At 46.7% G+C, this 25617-nt stretch overlaps 2 protein-coding genes across 5 annotated transcripts in view; one reads left to right on the plus strand and one right to left on the minus strand.

Annotated features, from left to right (window-relative positions):
• Nucleotides 1–5510, plus strand: part of luc7l3 (LUC7-like 3 pre-mRNA splicing factor) — a 29065-nt gene extending 23555 nt beyond the window's left edge. The window contains exons 10-11 of one of the 2 annotated variants that reach the window (XR_012096006.1): nt 1344–4824; nt 4938–5510. Coding sequence is in view for 1 of the 2 variants with exons in the window: in XM_073026495.1 (XP_072882596.1) it covers nt 1344–1510 (167 nt within the window). In the remaining variant the exon portion in view is untranslated. The remainder of the gene's footprint in view (nt 1–1343; nt 4825–4937) is intronic. The other variant, XM_073026495.1, reaches the window with a different exon arrangement.
• An 844-nt stretch (nt 5511–6354) lies between these two features.
• Nucleotides 6355–25358, minus strand: LOC140714839 (ATP-binding cassette sub-family C member 3-like). 3 transcript variants are annotated; one of them, XM_073026493.1, is made up of 10 exons: nt 24949–25058; nt 22154–22467; nt 15677–15876; nt 14663–14789; nt 14087–14188; nt 11149–11295; nt 9996–10154; nt 9438–9604; nt 7150–7344; nt 6355–6750 (listed from the first exon to the last, which is right to left on the minus strand). In XM_073026493.1, the coding sequence occupies exons 2-10, from the start codon at nt 22421–22423 to the stop codon at nt 6642–6644; spliced, it is 1476 nt and encodes a 491-aa protein (XP_072882594.1). In that variant the 5' UTR covers nt 22424–22467; nt 24949–25058; the 3' UTR covers nt 6355–6641. The 3 variants fall into 3 exon arrangements, with proteins under 3 accessions (XP_072882594.1, XP_072882595.1, XP_072882593.1); XM_073026494.1 differs by lacking the exon at nt 22154–22467 and having other exon boundaries at nt 24949–25358; XM_073026492.1 differs by lacking the exon at nt 24949–25058 and having other exon boundaries at nt 22154–22765.
• Nucleotides 25359–25617: the final 259 nt, after the last annotated feature.

Here is a 25617-nt window from a genome sequence, read left to right on the forward strand (position 1 = left end):
CTCTTGCACATCCCAGTGTGATGCATTGCTAAGAATGGCTGCAAGAAAGATCCCGAGGCACTGCACGGGAGCTTTCCTGGTCTAGTGAGGATTTCATTCTTGAATACACAGTATTCGTGTTCATTTTAAGAACAGAACAGAACAGTACAAGCCCTGGGCCCCACAATGTGCTGACCTTTCAACCTACTCCAAGGTCAATCTAACCCTTGCCTCCCAGATACAGTAACCCTCCATTTTTTTCTTACCTGTTGATATAAATGTGTGTGTTCTTTCCCACATGCCAGCAGTCTGATTGTGGCAACAGTGGCCTGGGTTCAATTCCCACCGCTGTCTGTAAGGGGTTCCTTCCCCCTGTGACCCTGTGGGCTTCCTTTGGATGCTCCAGTTTCCTCATTCCCAAGATGTATGGGCTAGGGTTACTGAGTTTTGGGTATGCTATGTTAGCGCCAGAAGCGTAGTGTCGTTTGTGGGCTGCCCCAGCACAGCCTTGGACTTTGGGTCTTTGATACAAACAAGATATTTTACTCTGTTTTGATATACATGTGGCAAATAAAAATGATCTAATCTGATTGAGTATGTATTGGAAAGCAGTTTGTACATCATATGTTACAGTAAATGGAGGTGTAGAGTACAACGGCAGGGAAGCTATACTGAACCAGTGTAAGCACAGATGATTTCATACCTAGAATATTGTGTCACTTCCACTCAGCCACAGGTTAGGAAGGAATGAGAGAGGGTGCAGAAAAGAGTTACTTGGGTTCCACTGGAATGAGGGATTCCAGCAACCGGAAAAGCTGGACTGATTCTCCTTGGAGCAGAGGATGGGAGAGGATGTGGTGGAAGTGGACGGTTTACTGAGGTCAGAAACTGTACTGAGGAAGGGGTGGAAGAGGTTAAAAAATGCAGATGGTGGGAGGAAGGAAAGGGGATTGTTTTGATGTTGCTGAAATGCATCAATATTTGTGGGATGTCCCCAGCACTTCACTTGGGTTGAGTTGGTGGTTAACACAAATAGTTTTGATGTACATGTGATAGATGAATCTGAATGAGTTCAATTTTATTCACCATTGAGCAACATGCAACAAAAAAAATTCAACAATTGGAAAGAATTGCAAAGTGGAGGTTAAAGTTCGTATATAGAATAAAATGCATAAATACCAGCGTGTGTTTCCAGTGTAATTAACATTGTAAAACATGGTTTAAAGCGCTTGCTGTGCAGTGATAGCTGGTAGTAGATGGTGGGGTGGACTAACTAGAATGATTAACTGCCTGGGGTTGTGACTGAAGAAATTGTTAAGATGTGTTGCATGTCTGGAGTTGTATGTTTGGTGGTTGTGTTGCAGAGAGGAGAGATTCTGATGAAGCGAGGAAAAGCAGCCGCAGATCGAGTCAGACAGACAGAGAGAGTGCAGCGTCCCGTGCAGACCCCATGGAGGTGGATACCACTAAAAGCGAGGTCAATGGGAGAGATGAAGACCTAAAATCTGAAGGTGACACTCAGTCCAATTAAAACTGATCTGATTTGACCTCAGATCAGGTCAAGGTAAGCGTGACTGTTGTGTCCCTCGGTTAGTTTGCTGTTTCTTTTCGTTTACTTTAGCAGTGCAGTGTAAGTATTCCGACTGAAGATGAAGAGACTAACCAGCAAAAACCCAGAAGGTATACTTTATAAAACGCCCAGCGACGACGGACAGACTAGTCTTGGCAGAATAAGAGGCAAAACATGCGTGTTGGAGACTCTAGGTACATACTTTACCTCTGTATATTGTAACGTACTGAAACCTGGGCCCCATTTCTGTTCCTTTGTGGATCCTGGTGAATGGGTTTGTGTTTTTAAACTAAGCATTTTAAAATCTGTCAAATTTGGGGAATTGGTTGGACTGTGTGGGATCGGTTACTGGGAAGTATAATAAGTTTAGAGTTCGTAAATTTTTGGCAGAGAATGAGTGTATTTTTGCTGTTTCTGTAACTGCATCTAAGGCATATTTGAAAGATTTTTTTTTTAGTTTTAACCAGTCTGTTAATGTCACAGATGTTGCAGTAGACTTTTTGTTTTTTTTTTGTTTTTAAAAAAATCTGCCTTGCACTCTAATGGAGTCTTTCTGTAACTCGAGCCAGTAGCTTGGATTGATGGAAGTGTAGGGTTTATGACTAAGTGACCCTGAGAACCATATCTCTCACTGCGCTGGTCTTGTGAGCCGCCCCGAAAGCAAATTAAAAAGCAAGGAATCAGTGAATGAATTGCAGGTACACGTGCCAGGTACACACCTTTCTCTACCCACCTCCATGTTTGAATGTTTTTGCCTGTTGTCTTTTCAATGAAATCTTTTAAAGCTTGCTGTTTCATATTGTATTTGCTGAACGATGTATACACAGGATTTAAATATTCATTCCTGTCACAATGTTCTGTTGAAATTGTGGAATTGTTTCTGTGCAGATGTGTTACAGAATTCTCTTCAAATTGCAGGGGATGGAAGGGAGTTTTCAAGAATTAACTTTACTTTTCACATAATTTTTATTTTTAAAAAAGCATATGAAAAGTTGTTTCAGCCTTCTGTTTGCGACAGTACATTACAGGCCCTAGCACAGAGGTACGAATTCCGCGTTCTATGCTGCTCCCGTTTCCCTTGCCCCCACCCCCACCCCATCTAATGTTGAGTGAGCTGTTCATCTGCTGACACCCTACCACAATGATGAAATTGTTTATCCTCAATATTAAACTTATGAGACTGAATTAGTGTCTGTGGTTACAACTGTGGAAATGAAACGTCAATATTAATTCTTTGCTTGTGACCAGCTTCCTTCTGATGGGGAAGGATATTGTAAGTCTTTAGCGGTCCTTTGAGGGAATTGGGAAAAGTAGAGTTATAATTCCTGAGCAGTGTGTACCTGACACACTACCAGACCAGTGTCCCAGCTCTGCTCATCTGTAGTCCTGTGGCATCGCCAAGTTTGCTTCCTGCTTAATCTGGGCCTCAACCCCACGGCCTATGAGATGCTGTTGTACCCAGTACCAATCTCCCTGTACTGGTGCCATTACTTAGTGAGCTTGTTCTCGTGGCTTTGCCCACTTTCCCATGGTCTACTCATTGACTGTCCCCAGTTGGGAACTGAGTCTGAACTATCTGCCATCTCTAGTATCTTACATAGATTTACTTGTCCTGTCCTTTGGTTTCCTCAGTCATACATCTCCCCCTGAAGTGAGTCTTTGATTGGGAGCAGAGTTTGAATCCCTTGGGACTGGGCTGCTTTCAGATGTCACTCCTGGGGAAGAGCACGAGGTTTCAGTCAGTAATTCGGTGGGTAATTGATGTCTCTGGCATTCCCACTGACTGCCTGACATGGTTTGTTGGTGACGGTGACTGTATCCCAGTGCTAAATCACATTTCTTCTCAAACCCTTCACATCAACATTTAAAAACATCACAACTTGCTATTTAGGGTCTTGTATTAATGGGGTGTGTTCTGCGGTTATAGAGTGCCCCTTGAGCACTTTGAAATGAATATTTGTGAAGGTTAGGCTCTGTTATATTCCGAATGCAGTGTCTATGCAGTTGGATGCCACAGATGTAATGTGGCATTAACGGGGTGTACTGTTTGTAATGTTGACTGTAAGGGATTGATATTGTATGGGTCACTGGGAAACTTTCATGGGGAGCAGCTGGCTCAGCGTTAACACTGGGGCACCATCTCTGAAAGCGTGGGCTCTAGCAGTACAGCACTGGCAATGTTGGCTCAGTTTGGGGAGGGGTCTGATTGCCTGGTGAGAGAACTGCTCACCAGGTTAAAGCTGTTTGCTTGCCTGTCCCATCTGTGGAAGTAGTGATGGTACAGGCTTTGTCACCCATAACTGCCCCTGTGAAACTGGGCACTTAAACAGCCAGACCAACCTGTTCCAACTCCTCAATTCACCCTGGCTGCTGGCTGTCTGAAGGACAACCAGAGGTTGTTGGCTGTTGGGTTTGAGCACAGTAGCGGTGGTCAAGTTTAGGAGGTGCTCAGGGAGCTAGCTATCTGCTGTTATAAAGGTGCACTTTCATTAACTTGTCACACAAGCACATTACTGGGAATTTCCAGTATTCTGTCTTACGCACCCAATAACTCAAATTCCTTGTTTTGGTAGCACATTCTTTTCTACAGTTATACAATGGGAGAACTTGGCACAGAAGAATGGTAAATGTGGTTATTGTGGCCTGGGGGCAGTTTGATTGGATTTGTGTGTGTGTAAAGGGTGGATGATGAGATTGTGGGGAAGTAGAAAAGATGAACTGCTTAAAATGGAGCAGTAGACATGATTTTGAGTTGTGTACGGAGCCTGGGGTGGGGTTATGGAGGATGGGAGTGTTATGATTTGGGAGGCTGGAGATTGGGAAGAATGTGATTGATGCTGGCTCGGTGGGATGAATGGCTGTTTGCCATTCTACGCAGGTCTTAATTTGCAAGCTGCCTTCATATTGCCGTGCAGTGTGTGGCAGGTGTAACCTGGGTAAATGATGAGATGCACTAACCAGTTTGCTATCATCCACAGCCACACATCAAGGGCAGCTTTCCAGTAAAGAATTAATATTGACATGTGGGGAAAATCAAATGTGTACAGAAAATGTGAAGTTACTGCCCTTGGCAAATTGATGTATGTTAAATCAGTGACAACTCTGTATGCTGTCTGTATTACAGATGGGAGATTACAGTAAATGACATGGATACAGTAGAGGTGGGCTATTTACAATCTGAGAAAGGGTTTCCTTTTCTAGGTTAGAGCTGTAGCCAGTCGTTAGCAGAAATGCCAGAAGACGAGCTCTGTAGGGCAGTAGGAAGTCTCCAAGAGGTACTTGCTTGCCTTTTGCCTTTTTTAAAAAAAAAAAGACCTGGTTGTATCTGAAGTGTGGCTGTCCGTTTCCTCATTTCTAATTGTGTGCTCTTGAATCTTTCATTTCATAGGAGTGGCCATTTAGAAGACGTCAAGGAATCCAGTGAAGATTTGACTGCCTGTTCTGAAGGCTCTGCCCCATTAAAACAAGGTGAAAGAAAGCTGTGTAGTGGTGTAGAGGGGGAGAGAAGTTGTCATTTTTAAGCAAAAAAAAGTCCAGAAATGAATTTGTATGGTTAGTTTCCCTGAGGAGTTCCCATTTCTTGTGCTTGCAACACTTTACCAATAGTGAGCTCGAGTGCTGTTTTTTAAACCACAAATGTGTCAGGCTAAAGTGAGCAGCCCAGACTGTGACTTGCATTTGTACCCAAGGTTTTCCTTGACGATTAAGTTTGTAGTGACTGCTCTGTAAATACCAGGCAGGTTGAGTTGTATAGAGCTGTTTTGATCAAGGCTGATCTATCTTGTGGCCACCATTTTTATTTTGGTTTTCATAGTGCTAGCCTGCAGCCTGTTCCTTCCTTTCCCATCCAACTACAAGGACGTGTTGAATTTTTCCCTGCCCTGCTGTTCCTGTACTTTGAATATGGTTGCTGTAATTTGCAAATTTTAGTGTCAACTATGAATAAAATTTTTTCAGTAAACATTCCTGGAGCTGGTATTTAATTGTTGGGTTTGTCAGCCAGTAGTTGGGTTATACATGGAAAAAGGTCCTTCAACCATTTGGCCCATACTCACCAAGATTCTCACTTCAGCTAGTCCCATTTCCTGAACATCTATCAGTCCAACTCTCTTATTGTACCTATCTTCCTGCCCTCAGATTAAAACCCCTTCCTAATCTTGAACTGATTCCTCCTTTTTGATCCCTTACCATGACAGGGAAAAGGGTAAAGATTTATTTGTCAAATGTGCATTGAAATATACTGTGAAATGTCTTTTGCATCAGTGACTAACACTGAAGATGTGCTGGGCTACTTGCAAGTGTCAGACTTCTGGCACCAACATGACATGCCCACAACTCACTAACTCTAATTGTACATCTTTGGAATGTGGGAGGAAATTGGAGCACCTAGAGGAAACCCATGCAGTCACAGGAGAACGTAGAAACTACTTACAGTGATGTGAATTGAACGCTAATAAATGGCAATCACACCTGGTCCCTCTCCAGCGCAGCTACATCCTTCCTATAGTGTGTGGGGTGACTGGAGCTCCACGTGCAGTGTAACCAGTGTTTTGTTAATTTGCAACATGTTGTATTCTGTTCCCCACTATATAGCCATACATTTCATTTTTAGGAACTAGAGTTGAATGTGTAGGTCTCCCTGTTCTTTGTGCCCTGGCATTCATGCTGTATATTCCACACAGTTCCCATGGTGATAACCACTCCCAGCTCACTGAGCTATGAGAGAGCAGTGAACGCAGGCACACCCACCCACATTACTGCTGCTGGCTTATGCAGCTGATTGATTAAGGCAAGTTCCAGATCAGTTTAGCAAACAAATCATTTTATTTAAACTACTGGCTACCTTAATGGATTATACTGCAGCTGCCGTTCACAGTAGTAGTTACAAAATAATTCAAAATAAATGCTTAATGTATAAATACATCAAGTACAAAAATAGAAAAAATGCTATTAGAGATTTTATTCCACACCCCCCCCCTCCCCCAATCATGCCCATCTTGTTTCTGCGTGCTCCAGCGGCAGCACTCTCTTGAGCTGATCTGTACAGCCATTGCATTGACTTGGCTCTGCCTCATTTTACATCTGGGTGTTGTTACACCAGTCCGGCATCTTTGGCCATGCTGTAAAATATCCCTTTCTGTGCAATGAGGTTGCTGGGCGAGTCAAACTCTGCGATCTCCCCTTTGTCCAGCACCAACACCCTGTCCAAGAGGGAAGAAGACTAGTTAACACAAAGATTGAGCAGCCATTCAGAGCAAAACTTCCTATTGAGGGCAATACACAAAAAGCTGCCAGTTCGGTCAGCATCTATGGAGGGAAATAAACAGTTGATGTTTCAGGCTGAGACCCTTCATTGGGACCAAGGGATTGAAAGCTGCTTGTGACAGGGTTTCCACTGAATGGACCTCTGCTGTAGAAGCTCCTCTACATTGGCAGCAGTTAGCTTTCTCTGAAACCATTTTTTTTAATGCCCCCTTCTCCTTATATTTGAAAGTGACTTTAAAACAAGGTGCTAGCCCCCAAGAGGGGCAGAAGGATCTCTCCTTGTCTCACAGCACTCCAGTACTGCCTGTATGTCAGCTGTGAGGGGAGCTCTGTACCTGTTGTAATCCATGATTGTGTTGAGGCGATGTGCAATTGTGAGGACAGTGCAGTTCTCAAACTGAGTCCTGATGGTGGACTGAATCAGGTCGTCAGTCTCCAGGTCGACAGCAGCAGTGGCTTCGTCGAGAATCAAAATCCGTGTCTTCCTCAGGAGAGCTCTGGCAAGGCACACCAACTGTCTTTGGCCCACACTGCAAAAAGGGAAAGGATTAACGTGAACAATACAACGGCTTCCATCCTGAAAGCACATACCACCAGGCTCAAGGACAGCTTCTATCCCAGACTACTGAATGGACTCCTCACTATCTATATTGTTATAAACTTGCAGTTTATTGTTTGCTTGCACATTCTCTGTCTGTAACTGGAACACTATTCAGCTCTGTTTTCCCTCATACCACCACAATGCACTGTTATAATGAAATGATCTGTGATATGGATGTAAAGCAAAGAGTTTCCACATGAGACAAAAATAAACTCATTTACCCACAAGCAGTTTACAAAACTAACTCATAGATTTGAATTTGCCAATGGTAGCTTACACAGTGTACATTCACAAACAACTTACTTTGAAAACACTAACCCAATGAGTTGTTATAAAACTCACTGGCTACAGATGACTTGGGACACCACGTCTCCCTCATTTCAGCTCATGAATGCTCTGTGACCTATGTTCTACAGAGAGGGAAACATTTGCTTGAAATGGGTGACTCTACCCGCCCCCCACCCAATCTGCTTACATTTCTAATTAATCCTACAATAGGAAATTGGACTTGATATTGTCTGATTTTAGTCTTCCCTTCTCAGTCTTACAAAAACCTGCCATTTTCAGGTGTCAGCTGGGGAAATCACTGTCAATGCATCGGAGACCAGCGGTGTGCACTGCAGCCTGGTCCAGTCTCTCAAACCTTCCTACTCTATTCAGTTCCCCCCTACAATTAACATTAACGCTGGTAGCTTGTCTAATTACACACTGTAGAAGGTGACTTTGCGAATCATGCACTGGATAACCAAATCTTTCGCAGCTCCATTTCTCACTATGGGGGGAGGGGGGGGGAGAGAGAGAACATTAAGCAGTTCACAAACTATTTGCCCCTCTAGAGGATACTGGGAGTTATAGAGCATCCTGACTGTCGGCATCACTGCCTGATATGGGAACTGTACTTCCCTCAATTGCAGAACTCTGCAGAGAGTGGTGCGGACAGCCCAGCTCATCTGTAGATGTGAACTTGCCACTATTCAGGACATTTACAGAGATGGGTGTGTAAAAAGAGCCCAGAAGATCACTGGGGACCCGAGTCATCCCAAACACAAGCTTCCAGCTTCTCCCACCAGCCCATTAGACTGATTAATTCACGTTGATACAATTGTATTTCTATGTTATATCGACTGCCCTGTTGAACATACTATTTATTACAAATGACTATAAATAGCACATTTAGATGGAGACATAATGTAAAGATTTTCACTCCTCGTGTATATGAAGGATGTAGGTAATAAAGCCAATTCAATCCAGAAACTGCCTTTGGCCCATCCTAATTGTGATGTCTGCATCCAAGCTAGTCCTGTGTGCCAGCGTTTGGTCAGTATCTGACAAAATTCATGTATCTGGCCAACTGACTTCTAAAGGTTAGTGTACCTGCCTCAGTCACTTCCTCTGCAGCTGCTTCCTTTGTGTAAAGAAAAAAAAAGTTGCCCTTCAATTCAGTCCTAATGAAAGGATTGAGTTCATTTAAACTATCCACACCTCATGATATTATTCATCTCAAATACTCTTGCGCTCCGAGAAATAAAATCCTAACTGGTCCAAACTCTCCTTTTGACATAAGAACATAGCCACTCATCATAATGGTTGACCTCTGCACGACCAGACCCAGCACCAGGGTTGGATCTTTCATGACTTAATAACCATCAGATCATGTGTTGCAGGATTTTCTGGGATAATGCTCACAACTGGCCTGATTTTCTGTAATTTAAATTCTTGTGACAGAGTAAGCACCTTGAACTGCTGACATTTCTTACCCTGAGCCACTTTCAGCTGCAAGCGCGCACTCCTCCCAACCCCCCGCCAGTTCTAGACAGTCTTGCTGACCTTGAAAGACCAGCCAAGCATGACCTCGCTACCCAGGCTGGGCTCCGCAATGCTTCCTTCACTCTGATGAAAGCCTTTAGGAATAAGGGCTGTGTGTACATACAGGAGAGAGCAGGCACATGGCACTGAGAACTGGGCTGGACTGATGCACCCCACCTGCCCCACAGCACTCCTTGATTCCTGCTGGCAGGTTACCTGAGGTTCTCTCCTCCTTCGGAACACTCATGTTCCAGTCCAGCCGGCTGGTTGTGGACATACTGCTTCAGGTGAGACAGCTCCAATACCCTCCACACTTCCTCGTCCGAGTACTGATCAAATGGATCGAGGTTCATCCTCAGGGTGCCAGAGAACAGCACGGGGTCCTTGTACAAAGTATTGGACAGCCTGTTAGTTATCCAGCAAAGAGCCCCCAAGCAAAGGGAGGTGCATTCCCACAGTGCAAGCTGGATTTAGAGTGTACATGGAAACATACAGTGAAAAGTGTTGTTTGCATTAGCAACCAGCATGCCCAAGGATTTGCAGTGGGCACATATTCCAGCAGCATAGCACGCCCACAATGCTCAGCAGCAACGCCAGCAAAACAAAACGAGACCCACCTGCCCACTCAGACAATCCTCCAACCCCATGTTCTGCAGGCAGGGGGAGGGGCTCAAAGGACCCCAGGGGGCTGCCCAGGAAACTAATTGGCCATCCTTGCTGTGTAGATTGATGGCGGTGGGGAATAAGTGGTGGTAATGACGGTGTGGTGCTTACCTGGGGAATGATGGTAAGCCTTGATCTAAGGTCATGCAGCCCAATGTTGGCGATCTTTATCCCGTCGATGCAGATCTCCCCTTCTGCTGCTTCAATGATTCGGAAGAGGCAAAGAGTCATTGAGGACTTGCCGGCACCTGTCCGCCCAACAATGCCAACCTACAGAGCACACCTAGGTGTCAGTTAGATCCAGGACAGGCATGACAAGCACTCCAGAGCTCAACCACTGGGCATACTTGAGAAAGGTGATGTGACCCTGCCTGATTAACATGATCCAGTCTGCCCTGGTCTCAGAGCCACAGGAATCTGCTCAACACCCAGAGTATTGTGTTCAGTTTTGGTCATCTCATTATAGGAAGGCGGTGGAAGCTTTGGAGAGGGTACAGAGGAGATTTACCAACTTTGGAGTGAAGGAAATTGAAAAGTGATTTGTTAGAGGTGTACAAGATGATATGAGGGAAAGATTAAATGGACAGCCAGAGACTTTGTCCCACGGTGGAAAAGCTAATGTGATAGGGCATAATTTCAAGGTCAGAGACGCACACACAATAGGCAAATGATTATGTGGGAGGGAAGGTTTAGATTGATTTTGGAGTAGGCACAACATGGTGGGTTGAAAGGCCTGTTCTCAGATCATTTGTCCCATCATTCATGCTATTGCTACTTTGCGCTGATTTCCTGTTTCCCCTTCAAGTATTTATCCAATTCCACTCTGAAAGCTCTTGTCACATTTGGATCCCAATGTCCTTTGAAACCAGAAGTTCCAGACCTTCATCAGAGCACTAGCCAACATCCTGGACTCAAATCTTATTAAATAGCAGGACAACGCTGAAAGCAGTTATCTCACAGTAGGCATGTATGAGGAGGAACAGTTTGAGGGATAACCTGATCAAAAGCATCTTCAATTAGGTACAGACATTCCCAATGGTGGGAACATGCCAGGACCTGGGCTAAGGTAACAGAACTATTGATAAATCTGGTCAGGAATTTGGGAGGAAGATGAAGCCAGAGGCTGTGAAAATGTAGGGCTCTGACAGTGGGGTGAAGAGTGACAAAAGGGAACCAGGAGAAACAGGCAAAAGGGTGGGGACAGACTGAAAATCCACACCATTTAGTGCACGGAACTCTGCCAGACTGGGGTATCGCCACAAACCTTTTCTCCGCCACTGATGCTCAGGTTCAGTCTCTTCAGCACCAGGTCCAGGCCCTCTCTGTATCGGACACTGTATCCCTTGAATTCCACCTTCCCCATCTCTGGCCATGATTTGGCCGGGCGATTGGCCTCAATCTCCCAGGGTGCCTGCAATGAAGCAACAGTAAAGGCTCAGGGTAACAGCGGCCTCTCCTGGTGACTCCCCATCAGTGCATGGCCACCCACCAGCACCACCTCCCCACTGAACATCCTACGAGAACCACAACATCACAATTTGAAGTGAGGGCCAAGGGACCTGCTCCAAACAGTTGTGGAGGCACCAGTGCACAAGATCAGAGAAAGCTGCTGAGGCTTGTAAACTGAGTCAGCTTCATCATGGTTATCAGCCTCCTCACCATTGAGGACACTTTAAAAAGGCAATACCTCAAAAAGGCAGCATCTGTCATTAAGGGTTCTCATCAGTTCCATCAGAGAGGAGATGCAGGAACCTGATGACAACATTTTAGGAAGAGCTTCTTTCCCTCTGCCATCAGACTGCTGAATGGTCCATGAAATCAACCTTAATATTTTGGTCTCTTTCTGCACTATTTATTTTTAAATATATATTCTTACTGCAATTTTTATGTATTGCACTGTAGAATCCTAGAGAAGTCCACAAGAGAAACAGGCTCTTCAGCCCATCTACTCCATACCAAAACCATTTAAACTGCTTACGTCAACCTGCACCAAGACCATATCCCTACCATCCACGCATCTGTCCAAACTTCTCTTAAACTTTGAAAGCAACCTTGCATGCACCACTTGTGCTGGCAGCTCATTCCACGCTCTCATGAGTAGGTTCCTGTAAGTAGGTGACTAAAACTGCACATACAATACTCCAAATTAGGCCTCACCAATGTCTTATACAACTTCAACATAACATCCCAACTTCTGTACTCAATACATTGATTTATGAAGGCCAATGTGCAAAAGATTTCTTTACAACTCTATCTACCTGTGATGTAAAGTTCAATGAATTACTGACCTGTATTCCCAGATCCCTTTGTTCTGCCACACATCTCAGTGACCTACCATGGTTGGTCCTACCAAAGTGTACAACATCGCACTTGTCTGCATTAAGTTCCATCTGCTATTTTTTCAGTTGATGTAGATCTCTCTGCAAGTCATGAGATCACTGTCCACTACACCCCACGATCTTGTTGTCATGTGCAAATTTGCTGATCAATTTGACCACATTATCATCCAGATCATTGATACAGAACAAATAACAAAGGACCAGCACCAATCCCTGCAGCACAACTAGACACAGGCCTCCAGTTAGATAGGCAACTATCTACTGACACTCTGGCTTCTCCCACAAAGCCAATGCTTAATCCAATTTACTACCTCATCTTGAATACCAAGCAACTGAACATTTTTGACCAACCGGGGCCTTGTCAAATGCCTTACTAAAGTCCATGTAGACAACATCCACTGCTTTGCCTTCAACCACTTTCCTGGTAACTTCCTTGAAAAAAATTGTAAGACTAGTTAGACATAACATGAACTAGTTAGACGTTAGTTTGACATGCACAAAGTCATATTGACTATCCTTAAGCAGTCTATGTATATATCCAGTCCCGTAGAATGCCTTCGAATAACTTTCCCTGATGTCAGACTCACTAACCTATAATTTCCTAGTTTATATTTAGAGCCTTTTTTAAACAGTGGAACAATATTGGTTATCCCCCAGTCCTCTGGTACCTCTCATGTCGCTAAGGATGATTTAAATATTTCTGCTAGGGCTCTGGCAATTTCTGCATTTTTTCCTGTAGGGTTCATGGGAACACCTTGTCAGACCCTAGGGATTTATCCATCCAGATTTGCCTCAGGATAGCTAACACCTCCTCTAATCTGTACAAGATCCATGAAGTTAATGTCGTATTGCCTCACTTCTATAGATGTCCATCTCCTGAGTAAATACAGATGCACAAAAATATTTCAGATCTCCCCCACCTGTATTGGCTCCACACATAGATTACCATTCTGTTCTTCCAGAGGACAAATTTTGTCCCTTGCAATCCTTTTGCTCTTCGCTTATCCATAGAATCCCTTGGGATTCTCCTTCACCTTGTCTATTAGAGCAACGTAATGCCTGTCCCAATCCACACTTGGCAGATCTGATAACATCAAAATTGGCCTTACTCCAATTTAGAATCTCAACCCTTGGGCCAGGTCTACCTTTTTGCATATTTACTTTGAACCTAATGGCATTCCCCTACACAAACTTCTGTCACCTGCTCTGCCTCATTCCTAATAGCAGATCCAGTATCTCGCTCTCTCTCGTTGGGACTTCTACATATTGATGAAGGAAACTTTCCTGAGCACATTTGATAAACACTGCCCCATCTAGTCCTTTTACAGTATGAGATTCCCAGTCAATATGTGGAAAGTTAAAATCACCTATTATAACAACCTTATGTTTCTTGCAACAGTCTGATCTCTCCACAAATTTATTCCTCTAAGTCCCCAGGACTGTTGTGTGTTCTGTAATGGAGCCCCATTAACATGGTCATACCTTTCTTATTTCTCAATTCCACCCATAATGCCTCATTACAGGAGTTCTCCAGTCTGACTGAGCACCGCTGTGACATTTTCCCTTACTATCAACGCCACTCTTCCTCAGGGGTCACCAATGGTCACAGAAGCCCAACTGGCCTGGCTATATTACTGCACTGACTACGAGAGATCAGTACTGGGTACCGGACAGGGAGTGACACTCCAAGGCCTCTGCACCATCTGCAGGGCATTTGGGGAGATCTGCCAGGAAGTAGATGGGCAGAACAATTCTCCACCTGTGTGGGTAGGAGCCAGAACCAGGGTTTCTGCATTCATACTGATCTTACAATAGGTTAAAGGATTGGCACAACACGGTGGGCTGATTCTGGTGTCACTTTACCTCTGTGGCAGTTTCCGAATACTCCTTCACCCTCTCCACTGCCACGATGTTGGATTCCAAATCTGAGGTCATTCTCACCATCCAGTTCAAGGACATGGTCACCTGTGATCAGACAAAATTCCTGCAAGTGTGATCTGGAATATCTCAAGGTCCTCATACTCCCACCAACCACAACCCTGCAGAGCTCACCCATTGCTGAGGGGAGGGGCTACTATCATGTTTGTGTATCAAATTAGTTTTGACAGAGTTCTTGTGTCACAGTCACATTGGTGATCTGGAGGTTGGAGGCCTAGAGGTGGCCTGTCCTGGGTCAGAAAGCGGTTGCTCTGTTTTTGTTGCTTGTGTTGTTCGTCTGAACACTGTGACACCCGTGGGCTGTGCCCAGCTCAGAATGGGTTTTATTAGTTGTTAACACAAATAACAAATTTTGCTGTACGTCTCGATGTATACGTGGTAAATGAACCTGAATCTGTATCTGCACGATGACTAGTTTTGACAGAAAGACAATGGCTTGCAGCCCTTGGGATATCCCGCAGTGGGAGCAGGGTTGGAGGCACGTTGTGAGTGAGGTCTTACCTGCAGAGCATAGGATACAGAGAGACCCACAATGCCAGCACTGAGGGAGGTTCGGCCAATCACAGCAAACAGTGCAGCGAAGAGGACAACACAATTCCCAATGAACTCGATCCGGACCCCCAGCCACCTGAGGTGGGGTTAGAAATAGAGTGAAGAGTGGGTACTTCCCCAACAGCTTCTGTCACCACCCCCCCCAATCTCAGGAAAGGTCAGGTGGGCAATGCAGAAACCAGGCTATAGGAAGGTGGGTAAAAGCAAGGTGACAGGGTGCGAGAAGATGATCCAGCAGAAGTAGAGCTGTGGGGTGATCTGTCTGCCCTCCTCTGTGTCTGGCCATCTGTCTGTGTGTGTCTTGGTGCTGGTGGCTCCCGTGTTTGTCAGGGGAAGAGGTCCTGTGTAGAGAGTATAGAGTGTTGGAGAAGAGACTAAAGAACAGGACCTCCAAGCAATCACTGGATTGCTGCCAGTACTGCGTGCTAGTCAGGGTAGGAGTAGGATGATAGTACAGATGAACGAGTGGCGAATCTATAGAATTCATTACCACAGATGGCTGTGGAGGCCAAGTCATTGACTATATTTAAAGCAGAGGTTCACAGGTTCTTGATTAGTCAGGCATCAGAGATTACAGAGAGAAGGCAGGAGAATGGGTCTGAGGGGTAAAATAAATCAGCCATGGTGGAATGGTGGAGAGGTTTGATGGGCCCAATGGCCTCATTCTGCTCCTATTTCTTATGGTCTTCTTAAGTGACTCAAAAAAAGGGCAATGTCGAGGGGAGGTGTAACTCAGTGGAGGCTGGATACTGACGGATCCATGGGAAGGTTGGGCAAAAGAAGGGGAGAGGAACAGGACGTAATGCAGAAGATTCAGCAATAAGTTGAGAAGCAGAACGATCTGTGTGTGATTGATATAGATTTATAAAATACACACACAAATATTATTTATTTATTTATCTATCTAGCCAACTATCTATCTGTCTACGATTCTATTTATCTATCTCGGTGTCAGTGACTCACCTGTTAGACACAATGCCCGGGTAGTAACTCTTCTGGTTGGCATCCACTTTAATGTTGTTAAGGAGAATAAAGCTCTTCTCTCGGCCGTAAGCTCGGATCACGCTGGAGCCAGTGATTGTCTCCGAGAAGTGGGAGTAGATGGGTGAGCGGCTGACGGACTCCAGGCGTTTCAGCTGCCGCGAAGTGGCCACGTAGAAACGCTGCCGGGGGAGAGGAGTAGTGGTTGGAGACGGGGCCATATACATCACCTCAATCTTTGGCCAGTCAGGCCAGGTCACTTAGGCCGGGGGTGGGGTAGCAAGGGACATGTTAGCAGATGGTGACACCCTCAGAGACACTAACCACACAGTCTGGGCTGCAACACAGTGGGGCAGATGCAGTAACCAGTGTTCCCTCCCCATAGGGAAAAGACCCTGGGAACGACGGGGCCAACACACACACACACACACACACACACACACACACACACACACACACACACACACACACACACACACACACACACACACACACACACACACACACACACACACACGACACCTGCCCCCTCCTACTTGCTACCATCAGGAAGAGGAAAACGAATCTCCTTCCTCAGCAGCTCCTCCCTGCACTAACCCTGTGCCCCTTCCTATCCAAATACACAGAGTGACCAAGCCTTTGGCTACTCCGCCAATCCACTCCAGTCTGGCTGAGGATTTCTGTCTAATATCCGTTCCTTACATTGAGACTCTGCCCTCTAGTTCTGGACACCCATCTTTCCCATCTACATGTAAATATCCTGCACATTCCAATGATATCACTTTTTCTTCTAAACTCTAGAGATCTCAGTGCCCAAATTGTTGAACTCTATCTTGGTACAACTCCCTCCTCTCAGGAATTGATGTGCGAGACTTGGCCACACTCCCTCAATGCCACAGCTGACTTTGGATTCTATCCCTTTGCAAGCCGTGGATCCTGTGGTTTGATTCACTAAGTAAATATTGGTTGTAAATTTCAGGATTGTGTGCTCAAATTAACTAGTCATCTTCAGAACTCCTGAACTTACTTCATTATCAATGGTAGCAAGGCCAGACCAGTGCAGAGAGATACAGGAGAGGTCCCTCTATAACTCCTGATGAAAAGTCTTGGCCTGAAATGTCAACTGTTTATTCCTTTCCATAAATGCTACCTGACCTGCTAAGTTCCTCCAGCATTTTGTGTGTGTTACCCTCTATAACTCGAGCAGGACATCTTGCCTCTTGCAATAAAGGCCCACATATTATTCCCTTGCAAAGACTGGAGGCCCGGAGTTGGCTGTCCTGGGGTTGGGGGCCTGTCTGTGTGAGAGAATGGGAAAAGGGGCTTGTTTTATGTGTGTTCTTTTGGTATTGTTGCTTGTGTTCTGCTGAACATTATGGGCATGCTATATTGACATTGGTATATGTGCCAATACTTGCAGGCTGCCCCCAGCACATCCTTGGTTGTGCTGGTTGTTGCATTTCACTGTGATAAGTAAATCTGAATCTGAATCTAATCATTTCCCAGACCTCAATGATTCGTATACAACTGTTCTAATTTCTTGTACACAATTGTTGATACACTGGAGCTCTTGGACACATGCACTCACACAGTCAGCAGGACAGGAAACACTACAACACAATTAGTAATTTTTGCCATCCAGTATGGAGTTGAAGGATCAGTAGGGGATCAGCTCTTGCTTACACACTGACTCAGAGTTGGCTTTAATACCAAACGCCCTCAGGCACTGCATTCCAGACTATTAACTGTCAGGAGTTATTTGTCTGTTCAATCTGCCAACATTGTCTGGTGTGATTCCACCGGTCTGCTGGCACCCAGTGAAACAGGCTGAGTTCTGTGCAGGTGCACCAGGCTCCGCCTCAGCCTTCCCCATCACTGTCCACAGCGTCGTTCAAACTAGGACAACTTGCACCTTCAGTGTGTCTGAGACAGATGTGGTGTCAGAACAAGTGATCAAAACAACAGTCAGAGGGTTCTGAAGGAGGGGTGAGGAGGAGGTAGGATGGGGGAGAAGGTTTCATGCATGTAACTCCAGAACTTTGGGCCCAGACCACTGAGGAAAAGGCTGACGGCCATGGAGCATTTGAATCTGGAGACCTGAGGCCAAAACCAGAGATCAGAGAGTTGATTTACCAGGAGTGAGTGTGGAGGCTGTAGAAATGCTGAACCAGGAACCCACATCGCTCAGACAATAAGGACTGATGGTGAACCTGTGGGCAGACTCAAGGATTTGGAGCCATTTCCAGCCCTGGGAACTCAGTCAATGGGGGAAGGAGTCAGTGAGTGGCCATCAGGGTAGTGAGGCAATCTTGAGTCAGGTCAGGAGTCAGGTGAGATGGAGATTGATGGGGTGATAATATAAAGATAATAAGGATAATATGGGAAATATAAAACAGTGAGTCGTACATAACTAGTAGGCTAACTATTGGAGAGGATTCTTAGAGACAGGACTTCCGAGTATTTGGAGAAGCAGAGTCTGACTAAGAACAGTCAGCATGGCTTAGAGAGGGGCAGGTCATCCCTCACAAGCCTGATTGTATGTTTTGAGGATGTGACAGAATACATTGATAAATGTAGAGCAGCAGATGTGGTGTATCTGGATTTTAGTTTGGCGTTTGACAGGATTCCCCATGGTAGGCTCATTCAGAAAATGTGTTTTTTGTAAACGATTTACATGAAAAAGCAGAAAAATGGGTTAGTTGATTTGCAGATGTCATGAAGGTTAGTGGTGTGGTGGACAGGACATTAACAGGGTGCACAGCTGGGCTGAGAAGTGGCAGAAAGAATTCGATCCAGAAAAGTGTGAAGTGATTCACTCTGGGAGGTTGAACCTGAAGGCACAGTACAGGGTTAATGGCAGGGTTCCTAACCACGTGGATGAACAAAAGGATCTCCAGGTCCGTAGCTCCCTCAAAGTTGACCCATATGTTGATCGGGTGGTTAAGAAGGCCATGTTGATCATCATTAGTCAGGGGATTGAGTTCAAGGGCAAGAAGGTTATGTTACAGCTCTATAAAACCCTGGTTCCACTACACGGAGTGTTGTGTTCAGTCCTGGTTGTCTCATTATAGGAAGGATGTGGAAGCCTTGGAGAAGGTTCAGAAAAGATTTACCAGCATGATTACAGAGCATGTCTTATTGAGGATAGGTTAATTGAGCTAGGGAGAGAGCTATGTGGGAGGGAAGGGTTACAGTGATCTTAGGCTAGATTGAAAGATCAAAACATGTGGACCAAAGGGCCTCCGCTGTATTGTTCTATATACACATCTCTCTCTCTATCTCCCTCTCCCCACACTCACTCACTCACTCAAACACACACACACACGCACGCACGCATGCACGCACACTATGAACCATGCACAGGTTCCGGCTAAATTATCAACTGTAGTGTGACAGTGAGTGGGGGGTTTGTGTCGTGTGACAGTGAGTGGGGGGTTTGTGTCGTGTGACAGTGAGTGGGGGTCTCTGTGTCGTGTGACAGTGAGTGGGGGGTCTGTGTCATGTGACAGTGAGTGGGGGGTTTGTGTCGTGTGACAGTGAGTGGGGGTCTCTGTGTAGTGTGACAGTGAGTTTGGATTCTCTGTGTCGTGTGACAGTGAGTGGGGGTCTCTGTGTAGTGTGACAGTGAGTGGGGGTCTCTGTGTCGTGTGACAGTGAGTGGGGGTCTGTGTGGTGTGACAGTGAGTGGGGGGTCTGTGTAGTGTGACAGTGAGTGGGGGTCTGTGTAGTGTGACAGTGAGTGGGGATTCTCTGTGTAGTGAGACAGTGAGTGGGGATTCTCTGTGTCGTGTGACAGTGAGTGGGGATTCTCTGTGTCGTGTGACGGTGAGTGGGGGTCTCTGAGTAGTGTGACAGTGAGTGGCGGGTCTGTGTAGTGAGACAGTGAGTGGTGGGTCTCTGTGTCGTGTGACAGTGAGTGGGGGGTCTGTGTCATGTGACGGTGAGTGGGGATTCTCTGTGTCGTGTGACAGTGAGTGGGGGGTCTGTGTAGTGAGACAGTGAGTGGGGATTCTCTGTGTCGTGTGACAGTGAGTGGGGATTCTCTGTGTCGTGTGACAGTGAGTGGGGGGTCTGTGTCGTGTGACAGTGAGTGGGGATTCTCTGTGTCGTGTGACGGTGAGTGGGGGTCTCTGTGTAGTGTGACAGTGAGTGTGGATTCTCTGTGTCATGTGACAGTGAGTGGGGGTCTCTGTGTAGTGTGACGGTGAGTGGGGGTCTCTGTGTAGTGTGACAGTGAGTGGGGGTCTTTGTGTAGTGTGACAGTGAGTGGGGGTATGTGTGGTGTGACAGTGAGTGGGGGTCTCTGTGTAGTGTGACAGTGAGTGGGGGTCGCTGTGTAGTGTGACAGTGAGTGGGGGTCTCTGTGTGGTGTGACAGTGAGTGGGGGTCTGTGTAGTGTGACAGTGATTGTGGATTCTCTGTGTAGTGTGACAGTCAGTGGGGATTCTCTGTGTAGTGTGACAGTGAGTGGGGATTCTTTGTGTCGTGTGACAGTGAGTGGGGGTCTCTGTGTAGTGTGACAGTGAGTGGGGGTATGTGTGGTGTGACAGTGAGTGGGGGTCTCTGTGTAGTGTGACAGTGAGTGGGGGTATGTGTGGTGTGACAGTGAGTGGGGGTCTCTGTGTAGTGTGACAGTGAGTGGGGGTCGCTGTGTAGTGTGACAGTGAGTGGGGGTCTCTGTGTGGTGTGACAGTGAGTGGGGGTCTGTGTAGTGTGACAGTGATTGTGGATTCTCTGAGTAGTGAGACAGTGAGTGGGGGTTCTGTGTAGTGTGACAGTGAGTGGGGATTCTTTGTGTCGTGTGACAGTGAGTGGGGGTCTGTGTCGTGTGACAGTGAGTGGGGATTCTCTGTGTAGTGAGACAGTGAGTGGGGGGGTCTGTGTCGTGTGACGGTGAGTGTGGATTCTCTGTGTAGTGAGACAGTGAGTGGGGGTCTCTGTGTGGTGTGACAGTGAGTGGGGGTCTCTGTGTAGTGTGACGGTGAGTGGGGATTCTCTGTGTCGTGTCACAGTGAGTGGGGGTCTCTGTGTCGTGTGACGGTGAGTGTGGATTCTCTGTGTAGTGAGACAGTGAGTGGGGGTCTCTGTGTGGTGTGACAGTGAGTGGGGGTCTCTGTGTAGTGAGACAGTGAGTGGGGGTCTCTGTGTAGTGTGACAGTGAGTGGGGATTCTCTGTGTCGTGTGACGGTGAGTGGGAATTCTCTGTGTCGTGTGACAGTGAGTGGGGGGTCTGTGTAGTGTGACAGTGAGTTGGGATTCTCTGTGTCGTGTGACAGTGAGTGGGGATTCTCTGTCGTGTGACAGTGAGTGGGGGTCTGTGACATGTGACAGTGAGTGGGGTCTCTGTGTAGTGAGACAGTGAGTGGGGATTCTCTGTGTCGTGTGACAGTGAGTGGGGATTCTCTGTGTCGTGTGACAGTGAGTGGGGGTCTGTGTGGTGTGACAGTGAGTGGGGGTCTGTGTAGTGAGACAGTGAGTGGGGGTCTCTGTGTAGTGTGACAGTGAGTGGGGATTCTCTGTGTCATGTGACGGTGAGTGGGGATTCTGTGTCATGTGACGGTGAGTGGGGGGTCTGTGTCATGTGACGGTGAGTGGGGATTCTCTGTGTCATGTGACGGTGAGTGGGGATTCTGTGTCATGTGACGGTGAGTGGGGGGTCTGTGTCATGTGACGGTGAGTGGGGATTCTCTGTGTCGTGTGACAGTGAGTGGGGTCTCTGTGTAGTGAGACAGTGAGTGGGGATTCTCTGTGTCGTGTGACAGTGAGTGGGGATTCTCTGTGTCATGTGACGGTGAGTGGGGGTCTCTGTGTGGTGTGACAGTGAGTGGGGATTCTCTGTGTCGTGTGACGGTGAGTGGGGGTCTCTGTGTAGTGAGACAGTGAGTGGGGATTCTCTGTGTAGTGAGACGGTGAGTGGGGGGTCTGTGTCGTGTGACAGTGAGTGGGGTTCTCTGTGTAGTGTGACAGTGAGTGGGGGTCTGTGTCATGTGACAGTGAGTGTGGATTCTCTTTGTCGTGAGACAGTGAGTGGTGGGTCTCTGTGTCGTGTGACAGTGAGTGGGGGTCTGTGTCATGTGACAGTGAGTGTGGATTCTCTGTGTCGTGTGACAGTGAGTGGGGGGTCTGTGTGTAGTGTGACGGTGAGTGGGGGGTCTGTGTGTAGTGTGACGGTGAGTGGGGGATGGTTAGCTGTGTGTTCTCAGAAACTCTTGCATCGCTGATTGTGAGGGCTGAGCCTGGGAGAGTGGCACACAGGTGCCATCTCACAATCTGACAGCACAAAGGCTGTGGGCATTGTTCGAGGTCACGCTGTGGGCAGGATTGAGGATACAGGTGTGAGAACTGCTGGGTGGGTTAATGAAGGGGTGAGGAGAGGAGTGTGCTGGGCCCTCCCATTGTTCTCCCCAGCGTTTTCCAGTCCATGAGTGAGGCTGACTGTCCAGCGCTCAGACCCATTACCTGAACCACACAAAAGACGACCAGCAAAAGGACTACCACAATCAGGAGGGCAGGATTCAGCGCCGAACAAATGGACAGAACAGTGAGCGTGTACCACACACAGAGGATCCAAGTGCCAAGGCTCTCAGGGATGCTGACGTCAACTGTATCCATATCTTTACCAAAGCCGTTCAGCACTCTCCCAGTGGGAGTCGACACGAAGAATGACAGAGGACAGCACAGGATATGCTGAAGCAAGTGGAGATGCAACAACTGAGATGCCTTGAGCATGCAATAACCCCGGCTCAGAGCAGTGGACAGCAAAATGAGCAGGCCTGTGTGTGATGACAAGACAGTCAGCGGAGAAAGGCACAGAGCAACACTACCACAACACAATTCCTCAGATGGGCAGCTCACTATGAACAAGTCGCACTGAAGGCCCACGTACTGCCCCACTGTGCTGACCATAAGACATAGGAGCAGAAATAGGCCATTCAGCCCATTGAGTCTGCTCTGCCATTCCATTACAGCTGAATTAGTTTCCCTCTTAACCCTATGCCCCTGCCTTCTGTCTGTAACCTTTGAAACTTGACTAATCAAGAACCTATCGATTTTCACTTTAAATATACCCAATGACTTGGCCTCCACATCCATCTCTGGCAATGAATTCCACAGATTCACCACCTTCTAGCTGAAGAAATTCCTCCTCATCTCTATTCTGGATGGTTTTCCCTCTATTCTGAGGCTGTACCTCTCTGTAAATCTGTAACCGGTGGGGGGGGGGGCAGAAAAGGGCATCATGTGGGCATAGCATAGCAGCAGGCAAGAATACCTACTGGTGGGCAGATCACCTCCTGAGGCAGGTTGCTGACCCAGAACACCAACCACCCCCTGCCTTTACAGGTGCAGACTGTCTTGCCTGGTTCCTCCAGCTGTAAAGCAGGCTGGGGCCCAGGTTAGAACTGGACAAACCCACTCGTTCCAGGGAAAATCATTAAATCCTCGGACGCTTAACAGCCCAGTTACACTAAGACAGATTGAGGGGCTCCTTCCAATAGGGGTTGGTGTTGGGACCATGTCTTCTAATGCTGTATATAGATGATGGAATAGATGGCTTTGTTGCCAAGTTTGCAGATGATACAAAGATTGCTGGAGGGGCAGATAGTGTTGAGGAAACAGGTAGGATGCAGAAGGACTTAGAGAGATTAGGAGAATGAGCAAGAAAGTAGCAAATGAAATATAATGTTGGAAAATGCATGGTCATGCACTTTGGTAGCAGAAATAAATGTGCAGATTATTTTCTAAATGGGGAGAAAATCCAGGAATCTGAGATGCAGAGGGACTTGGGAGTCCTTGTGCAGAACACCCTAAAGGTTAACTTGCAGGTTGAGTCGGTGGTGATGAAGGCAAATACCATCTTAGTGTTCATTTCAAAAGGTCTAGAATACAAGAGCAGGGATGTGATGCTGAGGCTTTATAAGGCACTGGTGAGGCCTCACCTTGAGTACTGTGAACAATTTTGGGTCCCTCATCTTAGAAAAGATGTGCTGGCATTGGAGAGGGTCTAGAGGAGGTTCACAAGGAAGATTCCAGGAATGAAAGGATTATCATATGATTTGATGGCTCTGGGTCTGTACTTGGTGGAATTCAGAAGTTATAAGAGGGGGATCTCATTGAAACCTTTCAAATGTTGAAAGGCCTAGGCAGAGTAGATGTGGAAAGGATGTTTCCCATGGTAGGAGAGTCTAGGACAAGAGGGCACAGTCTCAGGATAGAGGGGCGCCCTTTCAAAACAGAGATGCAAAGAAATTTCTTTTGCCAAAGGGTGGTGAATTTGTGGAATTTGTTGCCACATGCTGCTGTTAAGGCCAGTTTGTTGGGTGAATTTGAGGCAAAGAGTGATAGTTTCTTGATTGGACATGGCATCAAAGGTTACAGGGAAAATGCCAGAAATTGCGGCTGAGGAGGAGATTTTAAAAAGAGGATCAGCCATGATTGAATGGAGGAGCAGTCTTGATGGGTCAGAAGCCCTAATTCTGCTCCAATGTCTTATGGTCTAATACCAGGCACTCCTCAAACTGAGCAGTTTATGGAGGAGTGGGAAAGTGCCTCTAGCAACAGAACGGAGAGAAGCAGGAGGGAGGAGCGCCGGACAGGAGGAGGAGGAGACATGAGTGAACGAGAGGGAGGGACATGGCCGTGGTAGCATAGCAGTTAGCACAACACTATCACAGCTTGGGGCGCCAGAGTTCAGAGTTCAATTCCAAAGTCAGCTATAAAGAGTGTAATCCACCCCATGGAATGTGGACATTTCCTCTGGGTGATCTGGTTTCCTCCCACAGTGCAAAGATGTACCAGTTAGTAGGTTAACCGGTGATTGTAAATTGTCCTGTGTTTAGGCTAGGGATAAATGGCGAGTTCAGAGGGCTGGAAGGTTGTATCTCTGAAGCTTAATAAAAACATCCATAAGTGCATCTTCCTTGAATGACCACAGCTGCTTTGACCCAGCCACCCACGGCCCTCACACTAGACCGGAAGTTACTGGATATACTTGCTATCAGAAACTAATACAGAAGGGTTGGTCCCTCCCCGCAGAGACCCTCACACACCGATTCCCTTTCAAACAGCAGCTTGTTTAAAATGTTGAATAAATAAGGGGAAAACAGTTGCAGTGGGTTCACAGTCAAAGTGTCCCTCAGCTTGAGGGTTTATCCCTTGGCTATCTGTGATGGTCCCAGTGCTGTCTAGGGGCTGCCCTCTTCTACCAGTCCCTCCCCCCACCACCCCCCGCCCCCAACCCCAGGCTCCCCTAGTACCTGCAGACAGAAGTAGAGGCAGGCAACAGGAAGAGACGGCAGCATGCTGAGTGGGATGAAGTAAGCCAGCACTAGCAAGGTGGACAAAACGTCAAAGAGGCAAAGCAGGAAGTCCTCCGCACAGGCCGGGATCCGGTCGTCGATGGTGTCCATGTCCTGTGAGAAGCGGTTCACCATTCGGCCGGCTGGGGTCAGCTCAAAGAACTGCATGGGACAGCGGAGGGTGTGGTTAAGCAGGTGAGCATGCAGGAGTCTAGAGGCACGGATACAGCACACTGCAAATAGCAGCTGTGACGCAATGTAGGACAGCACGCCTGTTGGACGAGAACAGCGTGTTACTGCCCCAAAAAACCATCAGAGGATCTGAACAATACCCAACAATACCTTGCGCTCTCCACGGACACTGACAGGGAGATGGGCATAACTTTGTCTGCCTGTTTTCTTACAAAAACATACAAATTACATTCTTCAATACCACAACAGAGACAAAGACTGAGTAACAAAAACTAAATTAAAATATTCCCATCACAAACAAGAGAAAACCTGAAGATGCTGTAACTCCAGAACAACACACACAAAATGCTGGAGAAACTCTGAAGGTCAGACAGCATCGGTGGAAAAGAGTGAACAGTTGACGTTTCAGGCTGAGAACTTTCATGAGGACCTGAT

This window comes from Hemitrygon akajei, chromosome 22, assembly GCF_048418815.1.
Source record: "Hemitrygon akajei chromosome 22, sHemAka1.3, whole genome shotgun sequence".
NCBI lineage: Eukaryota > Metazoa > Chordata > Chondrichthyes > Myliobatiformes > Dasyatidae > Hemitrygon > Hemitrygon akajei.

Bases quoted from the DNA above. Each gene is read 5' to 3' on its own strand.
- LOC140714839 (XM_073026492.1), bottom strand. From the start codon at position 22,657: ATGGAATGGCAGAGCAGACTCAATGGGCTGAATGGCCTATTTCTGCTC. The intron at 15,877-22,153 runs GTAATGGGTCTG...CTCCCCCGGCAG, and splicing joins TCGTCTTTTGTGTGGTTCAG to CGTTTCTACGTGGCCACTTC. The intron at 14,790-15,676 runs GTGAGTCACTGA...ACCCCACCTCAG, and splicing joins CCGGGCATTGTGTCTAACAG to GTGGCTGGGGGTCCGGATCG.